General features: G+C 40.7%; 1 protein-coding gene across 2 annotated transcripts in view; it reads right to left on the bottom strand.

Annotated features, from left to right (window-relative positions):
• Window positions 1-19,926, bottom strand: part of LOC142099605 (3',5'-cyclic-AMP phosphodiesterase 4D-like) — a 609,556-nt gene that overhangs the window by 340,638 nt on the left and 248,992 nt on the right. For both annotated transcript variants that reach the window (XM_075183223.1, XM_075183234.1), the window contains exon 2: window positions 13,595-13,695. In XM_075183223.1, the coding sequence (XP_075039324.1) occupies window positions 13,595-13,636 (42 nt within the window). In that variant the 5' untranslated portion in view covers window positions 13,637-13,695. The remainder of the gene's footprint in view (window positions 1-13,594; window positions 13,696-19,926) is intronic.

Raw genomic sequence — 19,926 nt, 5'->3', positions numbered from 1 at the left:
CAGCTGAGGTGAGGGAATGGGTTGTGGATCGTGACCCTAAGACAGCGCAACTGGCTGCTAGCCTGGCCGACAAGTACACAGTTACCAGAACTCCTGTAATGAAGAAAAGTTGGGGAGCGCCAGGGTAAACTACGTAGAAAGAGAGGCAACCTGGAGGATCACCCCTGAGTTCCCCGTCAACCAAACCAGCTGTTGTTGCACCTTTTGGTGGTGGCAGGGGGAAAACCTGTTTGGCAACTGGCCACAGGTGTTTTACATGTGATGAAGTGGGGCACATCAGTGTCAATTGCCCCCCAAAAAAGAAAGCAATTCCTTCTCCTGTGGGGGCCCCAGAAGGAAAGCCAGTGCCGGCTGTCCTGTGTGCAGGAGGAGCCCAAAAACGTCCAGAGACAATCTGCAAGTGGTTAAGGTAGGACACCAAGTTGCACTTGGGTTGTTAGAATCTGGCGCAGACCTGACTCTTATACATTCATCTCTAGTGAGCCCAGAGAACATTATTCCCGGGAAGACAATTGCTGTGCGAGGAGTGGAGGGCCTACATTCTGCAGTACCCCTAGCCAGAGTGTATCTAGATTGGGGATCTGGCAGAGGAATACGTGACGTTGGGGTACTAGACAATCTGACTGCCACGGTACTGTTGGGAACTGATTTGGGAAGGATGCATGCTGCTTATATAAATGAAAGTGATGTCATTTTTGAGGCATTGGTGCAAACTAACCCTATTCTTTCTCAGGTGGATTTTGCTGACCAGCATAACATGAGTGCAAAAATATGTAATGAAATTTAATGTGCTGTTGAGAATACTCATGCAGATTTGCAGGTACCTGTGATGCAGAGGGAGGGATTATGCGCTAATGTGTGATGACAATGCTCTTGTTGGAGAGACACTTTAAATCCCCTAGGTTATAAATTTGATCAGGGCAAAATGTGTGCAATTGTGCCCAAATGTGATACCATAACTGCTAATGTTTTAGGTACAGACATGTGCCCAATTCTGAAGGTAACTCAAAGTGTGAAAATGTATCAAATGTATTAGCAGTAGTGACCCAGAGAGCAGCACAGAGGAACTGTGCATTAACCCCTGCAAGTGTGAAGGGAAGTTCGCTAGAAACCAGGGCCGTAACTAGGGCTGTGCGGGCAGGGGCGATCACCCAGGGCACATCGTTGAAGGGGGGAGCAATTTAGGAATATTTTAGGTTAAAATTGAGGGCTAGAGGGACAGCATTTCTCTTTCTCGCACCAGGCGCTAGAATTCTAAGTTACGGCTCTGCTAGAAACTAATCCCCCTCCACCCCCCTCCCTCACTGTAGAAGCTGCAGATTCAGGCAATGATTTGAATGAGCGACCTCATGTTGTGTTCAACACTGAAAAGCTCAGAAGTGACACTTTCAAATCAGAACAAAACACTGATCCCAGTTTATCAACAGTGAGGGAGAGGGTCAGTCAGACCAGTATTGAAGGTGAAGAAGATAGAATTTTCTGGGAAAATGTCCTTTTGTACAGAGAGATAAATGTCACATGTATGCATCCAGATGTGATTGCTGACAGGCAGCTAGTTGTACCTCAAACCTATAGTGAAGGGTTGGTGACTATCAAGCCAGAAAAGTACCAGCTTAACATGCGTGAAGTGCAGTACTTGGAGCACCGTGTGGGGAGAGGTACCCTCCGCCCAGAGCCAGGCAAGATAGAACCTATCACTGCGTGGCCAACCCCTACAACAAAAAAGCAGGTCATGTCTTTCTTAGGTACGGCTGGGTATTATCAAAAATTTGTACCCCATTATAGCACACTAGCCAAACTGTGACTGACTTAACAAAAAAGAAATTAGCACAGGTGGTTAATTGGACAGAGGATTGTGAAAATGCACTTACAGCTCTGAAATCTGCTCTGGCCCAGTCCCCTGCGCTACAGGCCCCAGATTTCAAACAGAGTTTTATAGTACAGACCGATGCGTCTAACTATGGACTAGGAGCTGTCCTTAGCCAGGTGACAGCGCAGGGGGAGCAACATCCTATCATTAAGTAGAAAACTACTCCCCCGGGAGGTGGCGTATGCTACTATTGAACGAAAGTACCTAGCCACCAGTTTTTCACGAATGCCCAGCCTGTCTCAGATACAGCAATCTGAACAGCTGGCTGTGACTGGCATTACTTTAGTCACCTAGCAATGAATACACCTTTTCTGCCACCACAAAGGATTTACTCTAGAGTACCAAAACCACTTATTAATGTTTCACACTTAAATCACATACACCTGTAGTATGAGCTTCCCTGGGTTCGTAAATTCACAAAGAATCATGGAGATTACACTAGATTAAATGTATTTTAATCTGAAAAATGTTTCTAAGCCTTAGTTACAAAACGGTAATAACAAGACATACAATAAGTTGCAAAAATAAGTTTCATAATATAAAATAAGTAGGAAATAAAACCAGAGTCACTACTTACTAGTTAAGACTTGGCATTTGTGAGGGAACACAATTGCGAAATATGGGACATTTCACTCTTGATAGCTCCCCTCATGAAAATGCATAATGTAATGTCTAAAGCAGAAGATTTTAAACCCTTCTTACAGGCTCTTCACCCCGCCCCCACCTTAGGAATTACATTTTCAATTAGGCCAGATTGATTCCCAAAATGACACCGAGCATTCCAAAGTGAGTTATGGATGTCCTGAGATCTGGAATGTTCACAGGGCCTGATTTCTCACCTCTGCTCGTTCGAGTGGTGAGATGGTTTACAACTTTGGGGCTTCAAACTCCTCTGAGATGCTTATCTCCCTAAGCCTGGCTTGTTTCAAAAGACTATTGACACTTGCATAGGTTCAGACTCATGTCATTTAGCAAACCACATGTTGAGATCACATTACAAGGTTAAATACAATATACATTGTCAATATGTTAATCCTTATTGAGAATTCTTTGTGATTAATTTTGTTTGCCCACCCTTAAAATAATGCGTCAGTTGTAAATCCATCCCATAAATCCCCACTGTATGGCGCTGTAGAGCACTGTGGCGCCTTATAAATATACGATAATAATAATGATAATTCCGCTCGCATATTCACTGAGCTGAATGGATTTTATGGAATTATTTCATGGCATCTCATTTATTATACAAAGTATATGTCGTGACAGCGGCCTCACAGCACAGCATAATAATCAGTACGTGAACGGTGCAATGGGTGATTTTAACAGTAGAACACTGGTAATAGATAATTATTGAACATATAGGTTGTCTGTGAACATTATGCTTGCTCATTTGGTAATTTGTCTGTTTTGTAGCTTGAATCTGTTGCTTGTTTTTGCTAAATTGCAATTAATTAAATATGTCCTTTTTTTGTTTAATTAAGCACATGAAGGCTTTTGCTGACTAATTACAGTGAATAATTTGTGAAACTTCACAGGGCAGTAAGTTATTACCCAGATGACTCGCTGTCTCATTAGGCGCAAACACCTGATGAATGGATCTTTCTCCAATCTTGCCACATACGACTACTTTATAGAAGAATATTTTATGGATTATTTGTTAAGATTTACAAAGGCTTCTCAGTGCAGTCATTAAAGTCAGTATACTAATAAACTACACACACAATACAAGAGTGACATCTATATGTAATTTGATCATATTTATATATTTTTAAGATTGTTATAACAATCTTCTTTGACTTTGGTCGCATGTCTTTCCAATTCTGCAAATTTTGCCTCCCCTAATTTAATTTCCAGTTTAGCCTGCCCTTGTCTACATAATTAAAGAATATGAGCTTTACCTAAGGCTAAATCGAAGGCAATTTCCCCCGGTGAGCCTGTTTGAATTCTTGCCTCCAGCCCTCTTCCAAGGATTTACTTAAAACATTAATAATCTCAGGGTAAACATCCTATTAGCAAACATGTTCAGAAAGCATGAAGGTGAACGTGTAACTGTTTCTATAAGGTAAAGTGTAAAACATTTTCTATAGAGAGCAGTATAAGACGAAAAGGATAATTACATACCGTACATATCCAGAGGTACATATAGGATATGGGAAGGCAGGATTAGAGCTCTGCTAAAACTATCTTTAGAGTTACAGCTAAGTTATTGATTATATAAGATTCAGGGGCTTGGATTAGGGTTTAGGCTAAGGTTAGGTTTAGAAAATTTTAAAATATGTAATAATGTAAGGTTTAGGGTTACATTTTGGGGTATGTTCAGATTTAGGACTTAATGTCAAGGTTGGGATTAAGACAATGTCATGATTGAAATTAGTATAATTTTTTTTTGAGTTAGAAATACAAACACACCAGATTATATCAAATTATTTCACTTCAATATGTATTATATCAAATGTTTAAATCCAATATGTAAATATATGCCAATTATTATTATTATTATTATTATTATTATTATTATTATTATATATATTATTTTATTTGTATTATTATTATGGCAGATTTGTAAGACACCACAGTCCTTCACCATACAGTAGGGCAAACAGTACATACATTAAACAGGGACATACATGGTAGACTAAATAAATACAGACATCAAAACAAAGATTATGAAGGACCCTGATCATTAGAGATCTTACATTCTAAGTGGCAGAGGGTACAGCTGAAACAAGAAGCGCAAATGTGGTTCAGAATTGAGATTTGAACGGTTATGAGAGTCCCTACATCTCCAATCTCATCTCTACTTACACTCCTACCCACCCCCTCTGCTCTGCCTGTGACCGCCGCCTCACTGCTTCACTGATCACCTACTCTCACTCTCGTCTTCAGGACTTTGCCCGGGCTGCTCCCCTGCTGTGGAACGATCTTCCACGTTCCATCAGATTAGCATCTACTCTCAAAGGCTTCAAGCGTGCCCTTAAGACTCATTTCTTTATTCAAGTCTATCAGTCCTCCTCATAACTTCCTTGTCCTGGCTCTCTCCCCCAGTTAGTACCACCCTATTTGTGTCTCCCCTTCCCTTTAGGATGTAAGCTCTCATGAGCAGGGCCCTCTTTCCTTGTGTGCTCCTTCTACTTTTCCATCACCCTCTGTACCTCTTGGCCTGCTTCGCTAGCCATGTTTTCCCTGTTTTCTTAAGCTTCGGCCTTCTTCTCGCTAATTTCTATCTTCCCTTTCACTATCTGTCCCAGAAATAATCTGATTTGCTTTACTCTGTCATCTGTGTTTTTATATATATTTTTGTATCATGTTATGTCTTGGTTCTCTATTTTCTGTATATGTAATGTACGGCGCTGCGGACCCTTTGTGGCGCCTTATAAGTCAAAGATAATAATAATAATAATAATAATAGTGTTATCGGGGCTAAGGTCACCTCTAAAAAAGAGATGGGTTTTCAAAGAGCGTCTAAAGATTTGAAGGTTGTGGGAAAGTCTTACTGAGAATGGTAGGGAATTTCATAGGTAGTGAGCAGCATGAGAGGAGTCTCGTAGCCAGGAGTGAGAGGTGGTTACCCGAGACTAGACAAGGTGCAGGTCAGAGGTAGATCTAAGAGGGCGGAAGAGAGAGAATTTTGATATGAGATTTGAGATGTATGCAGGAGTAATGTTGTTGAGGACTTTGTAGGTAAGAGTGAGTAATTTGAATTTGATTATGGAGGACACAGGGAGCCAGTGTAGGGATTTGCAAAGTGATGCAGCAAATGTGGTGTGGTGCGAGAGGAAGATCAGCCTTGCAGCAGTATTTAGGATGGCTTTAAGTGTGGTTATATGGGTGTCAGGAATGCCAGATAGTAGGGGGTTGCAATAGTCAAGAAGGGAGATGATGAGAGAATGGATAAGAGTTTTGTGAGTTTGAATGTGAGGAATAAAGCAAAGGGTGGAGTCAAGTGTGACACCAAGGCAGTGGGCTGGGAAACTGTGGAAATTGTGGTGTTATTGACAGTGAGGGAAATTTGAGGGCAGGTGGTGACTCTGGCCGGAGACAAAATGATAAGCTATGTTTTGGACATGTTGAGCTTTAGGTAGCATTCGGACAACCATGTAGAGATAGCAGTAAGACAGTTAGTTACACGAGATAGTACTGAAGGAGAGAGGTCAGGGGAAGAAATATAGATTTGGGTGTCATCATCATAGAGGTGGTATTGGAAGCCGAATGAGCAACTTAGTGCCTTGAGAGAAGAAGTATATAATGAAAAAGTAAAGGGCCAAGAACAGAGCCTTGTGGGACCCCAACAGATAATGGAAGGGGAGGGGAGGATGTTCCAGAGGTAGAAACACTAAAGGAGTGGTTCGATAGGTAGGAATTGAACCAAGAAAAAAACTGTTTCATGAAGGCCAATGGAATGAAGGGTGTGTAGGAGAAGAGAGTGATCAACAGTGTCAAAAGAAGCAGAGAGGTCCAGGAGAATGATCATAGAGAAATGATCCTTAGACTTTGCAGTAACTAGATCATTGATCACTTTTTTTTGGATTGAGAGAAGAGAAAGTGAGACAGGCGTTAATAATAGCTCAAGTAGTTTGGAGGCAAAGCCAAGGAAAGAAATAGGGTGGTAGTTAGAGAGAGAGGCTGGATAGAGATATGTTTTTTTTAGAATTGTTGAGATGAGTACATGTTTAAAGGAGGATGGAAATGTGTGAGTGGACAGAGACAGGTTGAAGAGGTGGGCATGCAGTGGAGGAGAGGGAGCAGAGAAGTTGGGAGAGAATATGGTCGAGGGGACAGGTTGCAGGGTGCATTGATGGGATGAGTGCAGAGTGCAGAGACATTGTCCTCAGTTACTGGAGAGAATGAATTAAGCGTGGATTTGGGAGTGTAGTTAAAGGGGTGGAAGTGAGTAGAATTTGGCATGAGGAAATATGTTGTCGAATGGTGTCTATTTTGTCTTTGAAATAGGACGCAAAATCATGGGCTGTGAAGGAGGAAGGGGAAGAAGGTGCAGGTGGGCAGAGAAGTGAGTAGAAGGTGGGTGGGTTAGAAAACTGGGTGGATATTAGAGATTTGAAGAATGTTTGTTTGGCAAATGAAAGGGCAGTGCTGTACGATGAAATGATGAATTTATAGTGGAGTAAATCAGGATAGGAATGAGATTTGCTCCAGTAGCGCACCGCAGTGCAGGAGCAGCTACTGGGTCTGTTTGGTGTGCCATCGTTGGGGTTTGGATCATTGGAGACTATATGTAGTAGCTGGAGCTGCATTTTCTAGGGCTGAAGTGAGTGTTTTGTTATAGAAAGAGGCAGCCTGATTAGGACAGGACAATGCAGTCATTGGAGAAAATAGTTGTTTTAGTGAAAATGAGAAGTGAATTGGGTTAAGAGTACTTAGGTTTGTTGTGCACATGTGGATTTGGGTGCAGGGGAAAGGGCATAAGGTAAGGTGAGACTGAAAGAAAGGAGGTTGTGGTCAGATAAAGTGGGAAGGCTAAATTGGAGAAACTAGAGATGGAGCAGTAGAAGATAAGGTCAAGGGAGTGCCCATCACAGTGGGTGGGAGATGAGGTCCATTGGGAGAGACCAAAGGAGGAAGTAAGTGAAAGAAGTTTAGTGACAGTGGGATTATTAATGGGATTATCAATGGAAATGTTGAATCGCCTAGTATGAGAGTAGGCAGGCCAAAGGATAGGAAATACGTGAGCCATGTTGCAAAGTTGTCATGGAATTGGGAAACTGGATCTGGAGGGTGATAAATTACAGCAACATGAAGGTGGAGAGGATAAAATAGATGTATAATGTGGACTTCAAAGGAAGAAAACGAGAGGGAGAGTTCAGAGACTATGACTTGGAAGGTGCAGTTTTGAGAAAGTAGAATGCCTAATCCACCACCTTGTCTGTTTTCGGGTCTGGGGGCATGGCTGAGGGAGAGTCCCCCATAGGAGAGAGCTGTAGGAATGTAGTGTCAGAGGAGGTGAGCCAAGTTTCTGTAATGGCAAGAAGGTTGAGGGATTTAGACATTAATAGATCATGGATGGATGTGTTTATTACAAACAGTCCTGGCATTCCATAGTTCACAGGAGAAAGGAACAGAGTGCACTAGAGATATGTGGATAAGGTTGGCCAAATTTGAAATACGGGATGGATGGAAAGGTTTGTGGTGCAGCAAGGAGCGTGAGCAGATAATGGGGATTGTACGGGGACCAGAGTTAGGTGAGATATCACCAGCATCCATAAGAAGGAGCTGCGTGAGAAAGAGCACATGCAAGGAAGATTTGTGGGTGTGAGGTTTATTTCTGTTTATGTAGGCTGATTTGCCCATTGCAAAGGATGCACAACTGCTGGTTAAAGGCTGTGCCTAAAGAATAATGAGTAGGGTAAAATGAGCTATCATTAGCACACCATGTATTGTAATTGAAGTAATAAATTAAAGAGGAATTCAGAAAAACACCATTTTATTACCAAAAATAAGATAAAACATATGCAAGCAAATAAATAGGGGTTCATTATTGAGTGTCATGTTATTAAGAATAATATTTGCATCCTGCACTCTTGAGAAAGCCTAGAGTACCAGTTTTTAGCTTATACTTGCCTTTTACTTTGTTACTTTTTCTTAATGTGATCAGGATAACTATGGTCAATGAATTTACTCCACTATTAGGATTATTAATCATATCACCTCTCTACTGGTGGGCCCACTTTCCCAGCTTGCTTGTAGGACATCTGAAAAAGCAGTAAAAGTCCTACAAAATCTATAGAGAACATTTTTTGACTGACCTTTTGACCATTTATTGACTGTTCTCTTGGATAATGGTTTGCACTAGTTTTGTTCTGACGGGAAAACCATTAATCAGTAAAAGCTATTTTTTAAAAGTAATCTCATGTTACAAATCACTCACTTCTCAACCTGCTCGGTCAAAGACTACCTCAGACATTTGCAGGGGAAACAGTGTTTCCTAGCATGGCCCCTCACTTTAGCCCTGCACAGAGGGGGCAGTAGCGAAACTACAAAGGGTGTAGGGGGATGCAAATGCTATGAGGCCCTGAATTGAGTGAGGGTGCGGCACTGCCAGGTTGCCCCTCCTCCCTCTGAGGCCCTTACTTTAAAATCGAATTTTTGGTTTTTAGCTTTTACTGGTTCTTTAAGAAGCAAGTATTGATGAAGGTTTGAAATGGTAAATTTTATAACAAATACGTTTGTAAAATGTCTTTCCCAATTGTCCATGTCTGCAACATTATTGCCTTTGCCTACAGCAACTATAAATAAAGTCCCATTTTAATGGATAACAAAGAAACAGTCCTGGAGGCTTATCTAATTTGTTTCCTCTGTCACACATAGAAGACTGATAAACACATTGAGTTGCCTGGGATCTTTATACTAAAGTAATTAAACAGATAAGATATTGATCGTGGTGTAGTCTGCTGAAATAGTAACTGGAGAGCTTCCAGAGGAGAAACACATTGCCAGTACTATAGGTCAGGTGGAAGGTACAGACACTTTTAAGCAGCGTTTTCATAAGAAGTTGGCGTCTGATAGTGTAGTAATTATAACTTGCTTCAAAATTTGTGCTTAATAAAACAGCATACCAAATATTATAAAATATTCTAAAGGTGAGTAGCTCATCTGTGTATTCCTGTGTAGCTTTCTTGTTATCACAATCCAAGATTCATGTAACAGCAAAATAACCTCTAATGGTGAATTATTATTATAGACCACACATGTAGTCATCACCGGTGGCACAGCACCGTCAAACGTGATTGTGATAACCAGCGCATGCACTTGTGATCTGGAAGGGGAAGGGGGGAATTAATGGACCATCCATTGACCCCATTGTATTCACTGGCAGAATCATAGTAAATAACAATGTGCCTCCGCTGCTCACGACTACAGAAGAATGTGGTAGTTATTATGGGGTTGTTGGAACCAATAGGTTTCATCTAAACACTCATCTAAACACTCTTTTGCAAGCTCATACTAATGTTGAAAGAGTATGGTTTTCGAACGCTAGTTAAAAAGAGGTCTACTATCTTAAAAATTAAATAAAAAAGAATGTACAATTCCCATAAATTGACAGCTCTCTTGGACCCTTGGCAGCAGAAGCCCTGTTTTCTCTGGCTGCAAAAGTAATCTAAATGCCTTCTGTATTCATCCCTACAGGGGTGGAAATGCTTGACTTCATTGTAAAATTTGGGGGATGGTTGGAGAGGTCATATCACCCACCCTATATACTCCCTGGAGGCATCAGAAGGTGGATACTGCCATGCATGTGCCATACAACTAAGACAGTTATGGGAGGCACTGACAAATAGGCTTTGGAATGCATTATACATTTTTGTTTCAATTAGACAAAGTTAGTTGAGAAAAAAGGCAACAATACGAAAACTACTGATAATACAGTCAGTTTATCTCATCCTATACTCAATGTAACATAGAGTCCTCTTGTCGGGAAAAAAATATTACTTATTGGACAATACATATCTTGTGGGTTTCAGTTTCTTAACAAAAAAAACGAACATTCCTATAACCAGTGGTAAAAAAGTATTATATTTGTAACATTTTGTGTCTATACCTATACGACAATACCATCATAGCAGTTTATCAATAAAAAACTATTTAATAAATATACAATAGAGATATATATTAGAGATGGTCACTGACCCCCGTGTTTTGGTTTTGGATTCGGTTTTGGATCTGGATTACCGTAGTGTTTTGGTTTTGGTTTTGCAAAACCGCCATTGCGTGTTTTGGTTTTGGTTTTGGTTTTGTTTGGTTTTGTTTTGCTATTTTGTTGGAAAATCCATGTTTTTGTGCCTAAAATAACCCAATTTAGTGCTCCAACTGCTTTAGAGACAAGTAATCTAATTGTTGAGGTAATAAATCATCCAAAAAAACTGTTTAATTCTTCGTTGGTAGGCCTTCATTTATTCTACACACAAAACAGATTGTCTTCCTCTCCATCTTTGCATATTGGCAATGTAGCCATCGTCTTTGGATGTATATTACACCCTACACTTATAGTTAAATATGTAAAGAAATGGAAAAAGACAGTTTGCTTTCTGTCTCTATAGGCCCCCCTCCACTTTTTTTAAAAAACAAAAAATTCAGCCATTATAGACTGTACAATATTAATTGACATGGAGAAAGCCAGTTTGGTTTCTGTCTCTCTAGGCCCCCCTCCACTTGTATAAAATACTAATAAATTCAGCCGTTATATACTGTACAATATAAATTGAAATAGACAAAGGCAGTTTGGTATCTGTCTGCATCAGATCCTCTCTCCACTAGGAGTAAAATAGAAAACTATTCAGCCGTTATATAATCTAGAATATAAATAGAAATTGAGAAAGGCAATTTGGTATCTGTCTGCATTATAATCATCAACATCATCATTAGCGCCCTCGTCGCCTACACAAATCTCCCCCTCATCCTCTTCTAATTCCAAAGTGGCATCCTCAATTTGGGTATCACTGGCTACACTCGGGCTATTAAGGCACACATCAGCAGAATGCTCACGATTAGACATCCCACTGTTGGATGGACTCTCCACAGGGATTGTTGTCATTTGTGAATCAGAGCAAATATTCTCCTGTAATGCCTCACTGTTATCTTGCAGCTCGGCTTTGACGCGTAACAGTAGTTGTGCACCAATTGTAGGCTGGGTAACTTTTTGGGATCTGCCACTAATAGCCAAAGGTGAAGGCCTCATTCTCTCTTTGCCACTGCGTGTGTAGAATGGCATGCTTGCAATTTTTTTTTTATCGTCACTTAACTTTTGCTCAGTTACACTTCTTTTTCGCTTCAATACAGTAAATTTTTTGGGGGGTTTTGTTTTTTGCACTAATTTGGAAACACTCTGTTGTTTGACATCGCCTTGGCCAGATGACGTACTGGGAACACTAACATCAGGACTGGTGACAGAACCTGGTTGCTCATTCAGATCATATGTGGACTGCTTTAAATCCATTCTGAGCGCAAACCACTGGGGAGTGCTAAAAATTATTTGGTAGATACTGCTGACAGATATGACTTTTGACAGCCAGAAATATTAATGCACAATTAGGGAGGACACCCCAAAAACACTGAGGAGTGCTAAAAATTATTTAGTAGATACTGCTGACAGATATGACTTTTGACAGCCAGAAATATTAATGCACAATTAGGGAGGACACCCCAAAAGCACTGAGGAGTGCTACAAATTATTTAGTAGATACTGCTGACAGATATGACTTTTGACAGCCAGAAATATTAATGCACAATTAGGGAGGACACCCCAAAAGCACTGAGGAGTGCTAAAAATTATTTAGTAGATACTGCTGACAGATATGACTTTTGACAGCCAGAAATATTAATGCACAATTAGGGAGGACACCCCAAAAGCACTGAGGAGTGCTAAAAATTATTTAGTAGATACTGCTGACAGATATGACTTTTGACAGCCAGAAATATTAATGCACAATTAGGGAGGACACCCCAAAAGCGCTGGGGAGTGCCAAATATGAAGAAAAAATAATAAACCTCTATCCTCCTCTCTGCACTAGCGATTTTGGTTAGAGCAATTGCAAGAACAATATTGTATTCTCTGTCCCTGCTCTAATTATCCTATGACTACACCCTGCTCTCTCCCTCTGTCGAATGGCGATGGATTGCTGTGGAGGCGTGTATTTATAAAGTTGAAGTATCGCGAGAACCGAGCCCCGAGATCCGACGACGTCACAATGACGTTCGGCCTCGATTTGGATTCGGAACGGGCGGGAGAGTACCGAGCTGCTCAGCTCGGTACTCGGATACCCAAAGTTCGGGTGGGTTCGGTTCTCGGAGAACCGGACCCGCCCATCTCTAATATATATGCACCTTTTCTATTAAAATAAAAATTATAAATTGCAAAGTTCCATTATTATACCATATTCGAAGTTATGACTATAATTAAGTTATTTCTACAAGAATGAGCACTTTACTACAATGGTAAATCTGTATATATATATATGTTCATGCTTTCCAGAATATCCTACACAAATATGGCAATTCTTCGCCATTATTCACTCACCCATATTGATGAAGGAAGCTAGGCCAATAGACAATTATGCCTTAATAGATAATCCAATACTTTACATTTTGCTATTTTTGTGGCACATATAAGTTTTTCTTTTTTTCCCCAACCCAATCCCACTAATAATATGTATAAACTCCTGTAAATAATATCTGTACAGTGATTTCTGATGTAATTGCTTATAATCAGCGAATTTTGATGTCATCACTATAGTGTTTTAAGAAAACTTGTATATTACAAGGAATAACACAACAATAAAATTGTGGCACTTCTTTGTGATTTCTAATATCTGTATAATATACAGCAAGGGAGAGATCTCGTAAATATTCTACTTTCAGGCCCCTGGAATACTAGAAGTCAACGGGACTTACATTGAAGGTCACACAAAGGTTACAGAGGGATTCTTATCGAGATGACAGCGCGTTTCGCAGGGTTATTGTTATATAGTCTGTTAACTTAATCACTGGTCTTATTGGAATCCAAAAACACAATAAAACTATTATAGAAAAAAAATGATCAACTATTATAAAGTATAATATCACAGAATATTTTTCAGTCTAACACTGTTCACCAAGGCAATAAAAGCCCACTTCCTGCATAAAATTTTATGACATAAGACAGCAAATACAAAATATGGCTTGTAATCTTCAACCATAGGAGAATGATTTGAGAGTGGAGAAATTTCTACTTACACTTTTACCTCTTGCATATAAAGGACTGTTGTTTCTATTCATGATGGTTGCGTTTCAGAAATATTCTTCCAGAGACCCTCACAGAACAGCCATCTAAACACCTGGGAACAAACAATTAAACATCATTACACTTACTGTTACTTAACACAAGGAGAGGTAATAACACAGCTCTTCTAATTAGAGATGGGCGGGTCCGGTTCTCCGAGAACCGAACCCACCCGAACTTTGGGTATCCGAGTACCGAGCTGAGCAGCTCGGTACTCTCCCGCCCATTCCGAATCCAAATCGAGGCCGAACGTCATTGTGACGTCGTCGGATCTCGGGACTCGGTTCTCGCGATACTTCAACTTTATAAATACACGCCTCCACAGCAATCCATCGCCATTTGACAGAGGGAGAGAGCAGGGTGTAGTCATAGGCTAATTAGAGCAGGGACAGAGAATACCATATTGTTCTTGCAATTGCTCTAACCAAAATCGCTAGTGCAGAGAGGAGGATAGAGGTTTATTATTTTTTCTTCATATTTGGCACTCCCCAGCGCTTTTGGGGTGTCCCCCATAATTGTGCATTAATATTTCTGGCTGTCAAAAGTCATATCTGTCAGCATTATCTACTAAATAATTTGTAGCACACCTCAGTGTTTTTGGGGTGTCCTCCCTAATTGTGCATTAATATTTCTGGCTGTCAAAAGTCATATCTGTCAGCAGTATCTACTCAATAATTTTTAGCACTCCTCAGTGTTTTTGGGGTGTCCTCCCTAATTGTGCATTAATATTTCTGGCTGTCAAAAGTCATATCTGTCAGCAGTATCTACTCAATAATTTGTAGCACTCCTCAGTGTTTTTGGGGTGTCCTCCCTAATTGTGCATTAATATTTCTGGCTGTCAAAAGTCATATCTGTCAGCAGTATCTACTCAATAATTTTTAGCACTCCTCAGTGTTTTTGGGGTGTCCTCCCTAATTGTGCATTAATATTTCTGGCTGTCAAAAGTCATATCTGTCAGCAGTATCTACTCAATAATTTGTAGCACTCCTCAGTGTTTTTGGGGTGTCCTCCCTAATTGTGCATTAATATTTCTGGCTGTCAAAAGTCATATCTGTCAGCAGTATCTACTCAATAATTTTTAGCACTCCTCAGTGTTTTTGGGGTGTCCTCCCTAATTGTGCATTAATATTTCTGGCTGTCAAAAGTCATATCTGTCAGCAGTATCTACTCAATAATTTGTAGCACTCCTCAGTGTTTTTGGGGTGTCCTCCCTAATTGTGCATTAATATTTCTGGCTGTCAAAAGTCATATCTGTCAGCAGTATCTACTCAATAATTTTTAGCACTCCTCAGTGTTTTTGGGGTGTCCTCCCTAATTGTGCATTAATATTTCTGGCTGTCAAAAGTCATATCTGTCAGCAGTATCTACTCAATAATTTGTAGCACTCCTCAGTGTTTTTGGGGTGTCCTCCCTAATTGTGCATTAATATTTCTGGCTGTCAAAAGTCATATCTGTCAGCAGTATCTACTCAATAATTTTTAGCACTCCTCAGTGGTTTGCGCTCAGAATGGATTCAAAGCAGTCCACATATGATCTAAATGAGCAACCAGGTTCTGTCACCAGTCCTGATGTTAGTGTTCCCAGTACGTCATCTGGCCAAGGCGATGTCAAACAACAGAGTGTTTTCAAATTAGTGCAAAAAACAAAAACCAAAAAAAAATTTACTGTATTGAAGCGAAAAAGAAGTGTAACTGAGCAAAAGTTAAGTGACGATAAAAAAAAAATTGCAAGCATGCCATTCTACACACGCAGTGGCAAAGAGAGAATGAGGCCTTCACCTTTGGCTATTAGTGGCAGATCCCAAAAAGTTACCCAGGCTACAATTGGTGCACAACTACTGTTACGCGTCAAAGCTGAGCTGCAAGATACCAGTGAGGCATTACAGGAGAATATTTGCTCTGATTGACAAATGACAACAATCCCTGTGGAGAGTCCATCCAACAGTGGGATGTCTAATCGTGAGCATTCTGCTGATGTGTGCCTTAATAGCCCGAGTGTAGCCGGTGATACCCAAATTGAGGATGCCACTTTGGAATTAGAAGAGGATGAGGGGGAGATTTGTGTAGGCGACGAGGGCGCTAATGAGGATGTTGATGAGGATGAGGTTGTTTGTGTAAGTCCTGCACCAGTGGCAGCAGTTCTGGCACGTGACAAGAAAAAGGCCATTGTCATGCCTGGGCATAAAACAAAAAAATCCACTTCTTATGTGTGGAATTATTTCTACCCAAATCCAGACAACAATTGTATAGCCATTTGTAGTGTATGTGAAGCCACAGTCAGTCGAGGGAGGGACCTTAACCATCTTGGAACCTCGTCTATGTTACGCCATTTAACGAGAGTTCATGGCAAAGTGTTGGGAAAAGCTGAAAGTTCTTCCCAAAAGAATACAAGCACTCCCTCATCAGCTAAGACCCTCCGCTCACCGACATACCGACGGCTACAAAATACACCCACCACACCATCCTCATCAATATCCTCAGTAGCGCTCGGAGTTAGCCCGGCATCCCACTTAAGGCTGGATGACTCCGGCACTATTATTGATTCCTCTGAAGAAAGCGTTAGTCCTGCTGCTGCTGTTGCTGCTGCTGGGGGTGAATCGTCATCCCAGAGGCAGGTGAATAAAATGAGCAGTCCTACATTTCAGCAATTAACTGTGAAACAATCATTTGCGAGGGGAAGCAAATATGACAGCAGTCACCCAGTCGCCAAGCGAATCACAGACGCCATGGCTGCAATGTTAGTGTTAGATCTGCGTCCAATCTCCACAATAAACGCAGCTGGTTTTTCACAGTTAATTGAGGTTTTGTGTCCGCGTTACAGAATTCCATCGCGACACCATTTCTCCCGTAAAGCTATTCCACAACTATACCAAAAAGTGTGTAAAAATGTAGAGATTGCGCTGAAAAATGCCATTCTGCCCACTGTTCACTTAACCACAGATATGTGGACAAGTGGAAGTGGCCAAACCAAAGACTATATGACTGTGACAGCCCACTGGGTTGGTCATTCACCTTCACCAGCAGGAACAGCAGCAGCATGTACACCACTACGTAACATTTGTCACAGGCAGGCCACTCTTTGTATCACCGGCTTCACTAACAGGCATACGGCTGACAATTTGTTACGCAAACTGAGAGATGTGATTGATGCATGGCTTATACCACTCGGACTCTCCCCAGGGTATGTCATTTCAGATAACGCCAACAATATAGTGCGAGCATTACAGCTGGGTGATTTCCAACATATTCCCTGTTTTGCTCACACCATCAACTTGGTGGTGCAGAGCTTCCTACGAAATAACCGTGAGGTGCAGGAGATGCTTTCGGTGGCCCGTAAAATTTCAGGCCATTTCAGGCATTCAGCCACAGCATGTAGGAGATTACAGCAGCTCCAAGAGCAGTTTAACTTGCCCTGCCACCAACTTAAGCAAGAGGTGGTAACTCGGTGGAATTCCACCCTGTACATGCTTCAGAGGATGGAGGAACAGCGCAAAGCCATCCAAGCATATTGCACAAGTCATGACATTGGGAAAGGAGGGGGGATGTATTTCACTCTTGCACAGTGGGGAATCCTTTCAGTGCTGTGCAAGGTGCTGAAACCATTTGAAGTTGTGACATGTGAGGTCAGTGCAGACTCTGCTAGTTTGAGCCAAGTCATTCCTTTAATTAGACTATTGGAAAAGCAGCTTGAGAAAATGAAGGAGGAGCTGAAAGCAAGCAATTCAGCAAAGTATGTTGGCCTTGTCGATCAAGTACTTAATTCGCTTCACAATGATCCTCGAGTTATTAAGATCTTGAACTCGGATCAGTACGTTTTGGCCACTGTGCTTGATCCAAGGTTTAAAACCTACATTGAGTCTTTACTTGTAAATGAGCGAGATGTGAACTTTTGCAAGGAGCTATTGCTCAGCAAGTTGGCCGCTGAACTGGGCCTCGGCTTGACGACGTGTCCTCCTTCACTTTCTCAAGCTGTTGCTCGTAAAAAATTAAATTTCCAAAAAAGAAGCAGGGAAGACACAGGGGGCAGACGAGAACAATTTAACATCTGGGCTGGTTTGAAGGATTTTTCAAAAAAAAGTGTCACTTTGCCCATAAGTCCATCCAATATGAGTATAAACATGCAAAGGATGGTGGAGGATTACTTTCAAGAGGTAGTTGATATGGAAATGTCAGACAGTCCCTTTCCTTACTGGGAAGAAAAGCAAGCCATTTGGAAACCCATGTACAAACTTGCTTTGCAATACCTAAGCTGCCCACCCTCCAGTGTGTACTCTGAACGAGTGTTCAGCACAGCAGGGAACTTAGTCAGTGATCGCCGTAGAAGGTTACTTCCCAAAAATGTGGAGAAAATGATGTTTATAAAAATGAACTACATCTTCCACGAGGAAGGCCTTCACCATCCAAGACATCCAAGCACTGACTGTTCTCTAATGGCGGATTCAAGCGGCGATGAATTGATAGTCTGTGATGATGACGTACACACTGATGAGGGTGAGGATGAAGCTGAAGATGATGCCAATAACATCTTTTTAAAACTTTCTATGTAAGTGTAGGGTGCAATCTACCCCCAAAGAGGAAAGGGACTTGTGGCATTTCCATATCACATACCATCTTGAAAGGCTGCTGTTAGGGCAATTTATCCTTAAGGGTAGGGTGTCATAGACAGAGTGACCCTAAACTGGCTTTGTCCATTTTTCATAATATTGTACAGTCTATAATGGCTGAATTTTTTAGTATTTTATACAAGTGGAGGGGGGCCTAGAGAGACAGAAACCAAACTGGCTTTCTCCATGTCAATTAATATTGTACAGTCTATAATGGCTGAATTTTTTGGTATTTTATACAAGTGGAGGGGGGCCTAGAGAGACAGAGTGACCCCAAACTGTCTTTCTCCATGTCAATTAATATTGTACAGTCTATAATGGCTGAATTTTTTAGTATTTTATACAAGTGGAGGGGGGGCTAGAGAGACAGAAACCAAACTGGCTTTCTCCATGTCAATTAATATTGTACAGTCTATAATGGCTGAATTTTTTGGTATTTTATACAAGTGGAGGGGGGCCTAGAGAGACAGAGTGACCCCAAACTGTCTTTCTCCATGTCAATTAATATTGTACAGTCTATAATGGCTGAATTTTTTAGTATTTTATACAAGTGGAGGGGGGCCTAGAGAGACAGAAACCAAACTGGCTTTCTCCATGTCAATTAATATTGTACAGTCTATAATGGCTGAATTTTTTGCTATTTTATACAAGTGGAGGGGGGCCTTGAGAGACAGAAAGCAAACTGGCTTTTTCCATTTCTTTACATATTTAACTATAAGTGTAGGGTGTAATATACATTCAAAGACGATGGCTGCATTGCCAATATGCATAGATGGAGAGGAAGACAATCTGTTTTGTGTGTAGAATAGGCCTACCAACGAAGAATTAAACTGTTTTTTTGGATGATTTATTACCTCAACAATTAGATTACTTGTCTCTAAAACAGTTGGAGCACTAAATTGGGTTAATTTAGGCCCAAAAACATGGATTTTCCCAAAAAATAGCAAAACAAAACCAAACAAAACCAAAACCAAAACCAAAACACGCAATGGCGGTTTTGCAAAACCAAAACCAAAACCAAAACACGACGGTAATCCAGATCCAAAACCGAATCCAAAACCAAAACACGGGGGTCAGTGACCATCTCTACTTCTAATAAGCAACTGAAGCAGAGGTGCAAGAAGACAAGAATTGAGTGCTTTTAAAAACATCACTTTGGACAAGGTTAAACGCACATTTTAATCTTGTAGCCGTTATTTAACATGTGTTAACATGTCTTGTAATAAAAATAATTCAATTTAGATTTTGTTTAAGTCTCATACTCACTGGCATCAACTTCGTGGTTTGCACTAGTGTTTTTAACATTAGCACAAACCATGTAAAAGGTCTGAATAGGGAAGCTATTATTTCCAATGAGCTGATATTCACTTGGGTTATTAGTTGCTTTCGAGAGCGTTGCATGTGCCATTTACTTATGCTTAATGTAAGTGAAAGTAGAGAAAGTCTAGGCAACCTCCTGAACGCAAGTAAAAATACTATCACAACTGAAGGCAAAATATTGTTTGTGTAAAGGCGGATCACTGCATAGCAAGGCCCCATAGAAAAACTTGGGTAGGGGTTTTGGGTCAAAATGCAACTGTAAAACGAATACAACCATGACGCAGTGCAAATAATTTTGTGAACTAAATTGCAAGTTTTCCCAGCAGTAATATGGTTAGCAGGTAATATTTCTTAGTTTTGTGA

This window comes from Mixophyes fleayi, chromosome 1 (assembly GCF_038048845.1).
Source record: "Mixophyes fleayi isolate aMixFle1 chromosome 1, aMixFle1.hap1, whole genome shotgun sequence".
NCBI lineage: Eukaryota > Metazoa > Chordata > Amphibia > Anura > Limnodynastidae > Mixophyes > Mixophyes fleayi.
This window is presented reverse-complemented; position numbering and strand designations above follow the sequence as displayed.